The following is a 9,101-nucleotide window of genomic DNA, read 5'->3' on the forward strand; positions in this document are numbered from 1 at the left end:
TAATATATATTTCTTTTCTTCATTTGCTTGTTACTCGTAGCTGAACCTGGCCCTGAAATAAAAAAAAATTGGATTTAATCAAATCCAGGACGGAGCAGACTGGAGTCAGATATAAAGCTCACGACTTGAACACTTTTTACCATCACAAGTATAACAGTTTCTTAATTTGAGCTTTTAAAATGGGTTTACTGTATAAGAAACACATCTCATGTGCGCGCACACACACAGGAACTTGCTATATTTGGTTAAGTGTAAACTCTGTGTATGGTGTTGTAGGGTCTGTTTATTAGGTGCTAATAAATATTGTATCTTTTCTCATTCGGACCCTAAACGTATGGAGGAGAGGCAGGAAAGGCAGGAAACTGCAGATGGGATTTATTAAATTAGATGGAAATACTATAATAAAAACAAATATTAAATACAAACAGGAACCTGAAAACCAAACCTTGGCTAGGAGCTACGGCTAATGCTAATGCTAATCACATCTATGGCAAAGACAACCTTTTTAAGTGACCTAAAAACACACACCCACATTTGGGGACGATGATGACAGTTAAGTAAAACAGTCCAGGACGACAAGCCGTAACGGAAGGACTGACCCTGAATAGACGCGCTAATGAAACTTAACTTAAGGTACAGGTGAATATAATAAAGTCCTGCACTCCGCTACCCTGTCCAAATAAATGGACATTTATTTAGTTTGGTTGGAGATTGTGGACCAACTGAGAATATTACAGGTGGACATTACCAATCTATAAACAAACAAACAAACAAACAAACAAACAGACAGACAACAAGCAAACAATCCCAAATAAAACTTGTTTAAGGACATGACATCACCGTGACTTTCTCTTACCAGATTTTCTGGAAAATTTAATTTAATATCAGAGCAGCGAGTCACTTGAGTCCAACCTCACACTAACCTGCTTGCAGTGAGGAAAAAAGACGATAAAAAATAAAAGAGAAATAAAATAACCGGTTTTATTTGTGAGCATTTGCGGCTGCAGACGAGTAGAGAGGAGATTAAAGCCGACGGAGGAAATGTTACAGCTGTGTTACTGTCAAATACAGAGAGACGCCCAGGGCTACACAAATAACAGCCTCATTCCCTCGCTAATGCTAAACATTACACGCTAATTCATCTGTGAGGGGGGAAGGTCGTAAAGGACACACACACACACACACACACACACACAGTTTCCAAAGATGTTCTACGTAATACTTTCTCTAAAAGGGAACCTCTGCCATTAGGTTAAACGGTAAAGCGTTCTCCAGTTGGATGAGCCGAGGAACCCTCACCTGCACACACACACACACACACACACACACTCTCATTTACGCAGTGTTAGACTTGTTGAGAGCAAATTAATAGCCGTGTTAACAGTGTTTGTGCATTAATAATTTAATATTTATATTTAACTATGATTCATATTTAATTTATAATCAGGAGGGCATTATGGGAAAAAACAGACATTTTGTGTAAGTCTTTAACAGATCATTAGATTCAAAAGAGCAATAAATGCAGAATTACTCAAATAGGTTTACAGGTATATAAATAAATCAACAAATTAATAGATCAAAATCAATCAATTAATCAATAGTTTGTGTTTTCTCAGTGTGTGGTACTCCTCTCTCTGAGATCCTCGTTCTAAAGAAGCACTTAAGATCACAAGTCTCTGTAAACATCATCTATAAGACATGAGGTTTGTACAAAAGTATATGCATCAAGTCTGTGTACATTGTGTGTGTGCAGTGTGTGTGTGTGTGCGTGTGTGTACAGTGTGTAATTCCACCATATGAAGTAGATTGTTCTTTAATTTTGTGTCACAGTTAGCATCCGGTAGCTTGTAAGTAGTGTGAGGGAGATTCAGGACCCTGACGCACATCATCAGAACTCTGGGGTGCGATTAGTTTTGGATCAGCAGGAGATCGGAACATCAGCTTTGAACCTGGGTTTTACAGTGCTGCCTTAATCAGCTGATGTTGTAGTACTTGGAGTGTTTAAAGCAAAGCACCCTGACACACCACACCGTCAGGCACAAGTCGAGCCTCATCAGGACCCGTACACCAAGTCAAACCTCAGACCCTGAACCTCTCCCACTGTTAACCTCACCTTATCATCTGCATTAAAGCGTCAGTGCCATGAGCAAAATACCTACACTATCTCAGTTCAAGTCCAGTTCACCTACCGTACCTTCTCCTTTAAATTAAACACTGTCTTCATTGAAACAGTGATCCAACATGATTCTGTTTTTCCAGAGTTAGGACGTTTAAAAGCTATTAAAAAGGACAAAACATACAGTGTGGCTCTTGGCACTGCACGTCAAGTGACGTGATTGGTTTGGCTTGCCGTGCTACTTCCTGTTTTAAGTCGTACAAGTGGAAAATCCCAAAACAAATCTTTTTGGCAGGAAATCTTCCAAGAGAAGAAAGAGATTATGACGCTAAAAACTGCAGAAAAAAAAGAGTAAGGGATGAATCTCGTGCACTCTGCAGCATCCACAGATCAAAAGGAAAACCTGTGAGTCGGTCCTGGTGCAGACTCGGGTGTGAAACCGCTTCAGGTCTGCACACAGCCTTTAAAGACACGTGTGTTAACATGGTGATTAGCACGGCTTGGCTTACTGTCACACTAAACGGCTCGGGAGGGGTTCATGCTTTCTATAGGACTATGATAATGCGATTTTGTAAGTCGCTCTGGATAAGAGCGTCTGCCAAATGCCTAAATGTAAATAATGACTAGTGGGCGCTGATGTGGAGTTTTATTAATCTTTACACAAATGCTGAAGGTTTGTGCAAAGCGACTCTCAGCTCAACTCGATCTCGATGGTGTGGTTGGTGTATCAGGGTACTTATGCAAGCACTGAGCAGTGCTTCGATTCATCCACCAAAAATGCATTCTGGGTAACGACCAGATTCGAGAATTGAAAATGAACTTCACTATAATCATATTACATTTCATTGTAGCAGCATTAATCCTGCCAGTGCGTTTTATATATTTAACCCGAAGAGGAAAATGAACACAATGCTTTAATCTTACACAGCGTGAATTAGCTTCCCGCTAAGCGTGCGCATTAATGTTGGGATTAAATCTTATTACCTCTGATGTAAGGGCAATGTAACGCCGGCCAGGTCTTATATCCAATTACAGAAACTTGTTTAAGGTGGAAATGACTCCAGAGCCTGACCCATCCTTTAGACTCTCTAAGATGACTTTAGTTTAGAAATAGAGCTCAGGGGAATTCTGGCTCTGTTGGTTTTTGGCTGTGTCAATTCTCAATTATGCCATATCGATCCGTATGCACCGTACACCATGCTGACTTTTTTCACCTGCGGTGGATGTATTTCAGACTGTCCTAAATGCCAGAAGCCCTGAACACACTTGTCAAAAAGATCAATATACAGTAATTAACCAGGCTGAAACCTGACCACAGTGAGTTCACTGTCAGATGTCTAGAAAGTACAGAAGTTTTACCTTTCGCAACACAACTAAGCTAAGCTAATAAGCAAGCTAGCACTATTAATTCCTGCATTAGCGAACCGAGTTCATATTGGGAAGCCTGTTGTGTGATTCTGGTCAAATGATTTATTCATTAGTCCACTTATCACCAGCACCTCCTGGTCTCCTGGTATTTCAGTCATCTAGGGACGACTTGGAGACTCCTGAGGTGCATTATGGGTACTGACCCCACTGAAATCATGCACAATTAATTCTAATCTCATGTTGAGTGTGGCAGTGTTAATATCAGCACATTTACAAATTAACACCTTACCTTCAAATGGGTCATTTACCCGGTTACGCTGGATAAGGTTCTCTAAGTTTTCTGTGTAACAGTGCTTTATTTTTATAAAAATTTAAAGTAATTTCCAAGTAGAGATAGTGTAAGTTGCTATAGGATTAGAAGGAATGCAGTAAGAGAAGAAAATGTATTCAATCATGCCGGGTCATTGAAATAATTATAATCAATAATATTAATATAAAATCCTCAGATAATGTTAGTAAATCTTGTTGACTTACTGCAGCTGGACAATCAATATTCACAATACTCACGACTAGTTTTTCAATCTCATTCCAATTAAAAGAATAAGACTACATTAGATTAGCATCCATCTTATGCATCGTTCAACACAGAACTAACTGGAAATAACACACATGTCAGAGTAATGACAAAAACATAGCATTTGCATTAGCATAAGTATCTGTGTTACGATGTACAACTGTACAAATCGAAGGCTGCTGTTTCTTAAAGCCCGTGTCTTGTCTGACAGAGCACTGTCACACCCAAAATCCTCTTATTAATTTCATCTTTGTTCACTCAAATCCCCTACAGTCCTCTTACATTTTGGTAGCATTCGTTCCGGGAATCACAAATGAATAGCGAATCCCCCAGGCAAAAATGTGGAAAGCAATAAATTAGAACTAGCTGTGCTACAAGAGAGGACAAATAAATAAATAAACAATATGAGCTGTTACGCTTCCTGAATGTAAAGTATCAGTAATTCTCTGCCTGTGCAATGAAAAGCAAGCCCAATTCACTGAAAGAAACATGTGTAGATGTCACGAGTCAGTGAACATGCTTGGATTGAATGGAGCGGGTGAACAGATGGAGCACGCTTTCAGAATTTGCCCTGTGCTAAATTCAAACCTGCTATTTATCTATTCAATTAAAGCTGAGAACAATTAACCAAATATCAAGCCTTACTGTTGTCCCTAAACTTATTTGAGATAACACAAAAACCACTTATCGCTTACTTGAGCATGTTTTTTTTCACAATTAAACTGGAATGACGATAACCAAAACAAAGAAAAAGTTTCAGCAATAAAATTTGGTCATTCTGAACTCTCCTTAAGCACCCAGTTTTCTGTGCAATTCTGACCAATTGATGATCTATTCATGGTACTCTGTGTAATCCAGATTTCATTCAAACACTTGTCTCTGTGGATGCACTTGAAGACCAAAGTACTTAGCTTTCTCAAGAATCACGTCCCTCTTCTCTGCAGCCGTGTGCCATAGTGCCTCTCAATAGAATTACAGTTTCTGCTGTGCAGACACCCCTTTCCAAAAGTCAAGAATGTCATGCAAATCCTCGTCCTTCGCAAACTGCACTTTCTTTCTAAGTGCATGTCCGGCTGCTATGTAGGCATCCTGACGAGGGCTCTTTTTGTAAGGACGAAAACGCTCCCAGATCTTCAAAGTGGTCTCAGATGAATACTCTGGGCTGGAGGAGTATCCAGAGTAGTTGTGGTGCCGTGGCGAGAGCTGGGAATAGGCAGTGTCTCTCTTGGTGCGAGAGAGGGGCTTTAGGAAAGAAGCTTTCTGGGCAGGGGAGTCGGCGGCACCCTCATAGTAGAGAGCGGGGAAGGAGTGTCGGTGCTCTGAGCAGTGGTAGTCTGGGTGCACCTCCAGGAGGTGCTGTTGAGCTGGAACTACACCACCACATCCACCCGAACCACCACTGCCACCACCGGCTCCCCCTCCTCCCCCGTTGCCACCTTCTCCCCTGCTGTTATTGCCCCCTTGAACCCCCACCAGAGGGAGCCTATCAAGGGGCTCCCCGCACCGAACAGGACTGGCTTTTTCTGGAAACTTGCAGGAATCTGGACTCCGAGGTTCAGGAACATCCAAGCTAAAGACACGAGTAGTCTTACTGGGTGCTCCAGAGGAGCCACTGCAACGGTTCTTCACATTGAGAGCAACAACAGCTGCATCGGCACTCAGCTGCCGCTGTAAAGGCCGTGCTGCTGTAACAGGAGGCGGGTCTCTGTAGGGTGGGGATAAAAAACCTCCTCCACTGATTCCTGGTCTTTCTGACAGAGGCATGACTAGAGGCACAGGGGGTAGATGGGGGATTTTAGGAGAAGACATAATTGGACATGTATCTGCTGGTATTGGAGAAAGTGGAATGAGTCCTCTGGAGGAGCTGCTACATGGTGGGGGTGAAGAAGAGGTGTTTTCAGCTGCAGTGGCTGTAACTCCTGAGTCCAGCTTTAACGCATCTATGCAGTTGTTAATGATTTGGTTCACTTTGTCCACCTCCTTTGCGATGGTAGAGATCTCAGATGTTGATCCTCGGCCAGCATCATCTGAGTCCTCTTCTCCTGTATCGATTCCATTAACTTCCCTCCTTATCTCATCCTCTAAAACTGGCATAGCTCCATCCTTTATACGTTCTTCCCCTCGTACATCCATGTAGTTTCCCTTACTGCTGGCCATAGCCTCAGAGAAAGCAGTGGACAACTTGTCAGCCTGGGGAAGTGTGGAGAGCCGAGAGGAGCTGGTGTTGGCAGAACTGTGAAGCATCCCCATGCTAGAGGATGTGGACTGGGGCAACTTGCTGTGGAAGTGCTGATGGTGAACTTGTTCCTGGAGTTTTTGCAGAACTGAGGGGTCTTTGGCAGCTGCAGCTGCTGCCTCAGGGCCATACCGCATTTCTAGGATAGTTTTCTTAACACTTATAGAGTTCTCTTTCTCTTCCTGAATCCGCCGCCTGCGTAGGCAGTAGTACACCAAACCCAACACGATGACCATGCCGAACAGACAGCCCAGAATGGTCATTATGTAGTGGGTGGTGGTCGACGGCCCAGCACGCAGATCATCAGGTCCTGGAGATCTTGTGGCAAAATTTAAACAAGTGTGGTTGTAGCGCTGTGAGTTACGAATTGAGGCTACACAAAAAGTATAATCTGTGTGGGGTTTCAGTGTGTTAAGTGTGACTATCTCTTTCTTTTTCTTAAGGTTCATAATATCAGACACATAGCTGTTATTGTACTGCACTAGGATGTACATCTTGCTGTAAGGTCGAGGGATCTGAACCAGTAACGAGGCTGATGAAAGAGAAACAGAATGCAGCCTGATGCTAGGGCTATAGGATGGAATCGCAGTTGATGAGGTTGTGGGTTGATGGTATGGTCCCATCTGGTCAGGGATATCCGGACCTATTCCAGAAGAATCCAAATCTGGAGGCAGGGAGGTCATTCCAGGAATAATGACTCCATCTTTGCAAATAGATGATAAGATAGAGTGGGCGTTGCGAATGTGGCTAGCCATTGGACTTAGTAAAGGATATCCAGAGAGTTCCTTCGGGGTTTCGCATTGCAGCCTGTCATAAGTGTGTGTGACATTATTAAAGGCATCCAGCCAGTTGAGGAAGCTATACAGCTCACAGCCACAGTGAAAAGGATTTCCAGCCAGCTCACACACCATTAGACGTCCGAGAACTGTGAAGGTGGAGTGGTCCAGCCTGGCCAGCTTGTTGGAGGACAGGTCAAGGCTGCTCAGACTGGGACACTCCCAAAAAGCATTGGTGGCAATCACCTCAATGAGGTTGTGTTGCAAAAACAAGCACTGCATTCTTCCCAGGCCTCGTAGCATCCCTTCCGTAAGGTTTGTTAGCTTGTTGTAGCCTAATTGTAGCACTTGAAGGTTAGCCTGTCCTGCAAAAGCACCATCCTCAATGTAGGAGATCTCGTTTTTGGTGAGATTGAGATCAGTGAGATTCGTAAAACGACTCATGGAGCTGTAAAAGATGGCCTTTAGCTTGTTCTCATTTAGACGCAGGTCGTGCACAGTGTTGTTAATGTGCTGGGGGATTGTTTCGTATGGTGGCTGGTTCTGGCTGCAGATCGCCAGCCACACATATCCTTTATCGCCCTCGATAAGCCAGCAGTCACCCCTCACTAATGTTGGTAGTGCGAGAAAAAGTAGGCCAAGAAAAATGAATGGCAAGGCTTGGGAAGAGGATTTAGAAAGGCTGGATCTTCTAGTGGCCATTTTGGTCTGAGGATGAATTGGATTTTCTTTGACTAAGAGCAAAAATAAAAGAGATTAGCACTTTAAAAAGGAAATCATGGCCTCAATCGAGAGGTAGCCAAAGAAAGTCACAGTTTCAGGAAATGGATGTCCTCAGGGCATTCAATGCTGTAGGAGACAGAAAGTGTGAAACAACGTCCCCATTTTAAATGCTTCACATTATAGCCTTATAACATCAATCTTCAATGATGTGACTCATGACCTCTGACCTTTTCACCTCACTCTTCTTCAAAGGTGGCTTGAAATGGCAAGATATTTGTGCAGGTCTGCCAGTTAAGTGTCTGTAAGAAAAAAAGGGAAAACAAACAGACAGAAATGAGTCTTTTGAGGAAATACATTTCATGTTTTGAACAGTGAATATTAATTCTGCACATTTATGACATGCGATCTCATGTTAATAACAGTGCATGCTTCGCAGCTCGATTGCTTCAGATAATTAAAGTTTTTTTTAAAGGAGTAATTGAGTTTGGAGGCCTCATAGTCACAAGGCGGAACTCATAAAATTTAAATGAAGCACGCAATAAAAACAAGCCCTGTGTTTCTGTGGCATTTATAAGCCAGCAATATTTGTTTATAAGGTTTGGATATTTGAAGGAACTGATTTATGAAAAATATTCTGTTAAGCAAAACGGAAGTGAACATCTAATTGGACAAGCTGGACAGTGCTGGTTCTGGACAGGTACTGGTGTACAGTACCAGTCAAAGGTTTCGATTTATTTTCTACACTCTTATATGTCATTAGGTCATTAAGTAACAACACAGTCAGTTGTTATTTTAAGGCATTAAGGTCAGCCTTTCCGGAAAAGTTCTTGCAACAATAGTATTGTCAAGTAGTATTTTATTTGTAAAACCCATCAAGCTCCATAATGAAACTGTCTCTTATGAAGACCTAAACTGAGCTCTGCTGCAGAGGAGAAGTTCATTTAGAGTCACCAGCCTCAGCAGAAGGAGCAGATAAACATCTCAATATCAACTGTTCAGAGGAGATTATTGTGTGTTTTGGATAATAAACGCCTTCAGTATTGTTTTACAGTGTAGAAAGAAATAAACATCAGGAAAGATGTTCCTGATGTTTCTGAAAAAATCATTATGAATTATACATATTTTCTCACACATTTCATACTGATTCCGTAAAGCTGCTTTGTGACAATGACTGTTTGTGACATCACTATATATAAAATGCAATTGAAACTAAAATGGGTGTATAAACTTTTGAGTGTTGGTGTAGATGTGTACGCAGTTTTTTTTTCAGTGTTTCATGCTTGATGCTTTAGTGTGTCTGTGAGTTGG

At 42.0% G+C, this 9,101-nt stretch overlaps 1 protein-coding gene across 1 annotated transcript; it reads right to left on the reverse strand.

The window, feature by feature from the left end:
• Positions 1-4,847: 4,847 nt before the first annotated feature.
• Positions 4,848-7,772, reverse strand: elfn2a (extracellular leucine-rich repeat and fibronectin type III domain containing 2a). Its single transcript, XM_053492971.1, has one exon. It carries the CDS (start codon positions 7,770-7,772, stop codon positions 5,031-5,033), a length of 2,742 nt encoding a protein of 913 aa, XP_053348946.1. The 3' UTR covers positions 4,848-5,030.
• Between the last annotated feature and the right edge of the window lie 1,329 nt (positions 7,773-9,101).

Source organism: Clarias gariepinus, chromosome 3, assembly GCF_024256425.1.
Source record: "Clarias gariepinus isolate MV-2021 ecotype Netherlands chromosome 3, CGAR_prim_01v2, whole genome shotgun sequence".
Taxonomy (NCBI): Eukaryota; Metazoa; Chordata; class Actinopteri; order Siluriformes; family Clariidae; genus Clarias; species Clarias gariepinus.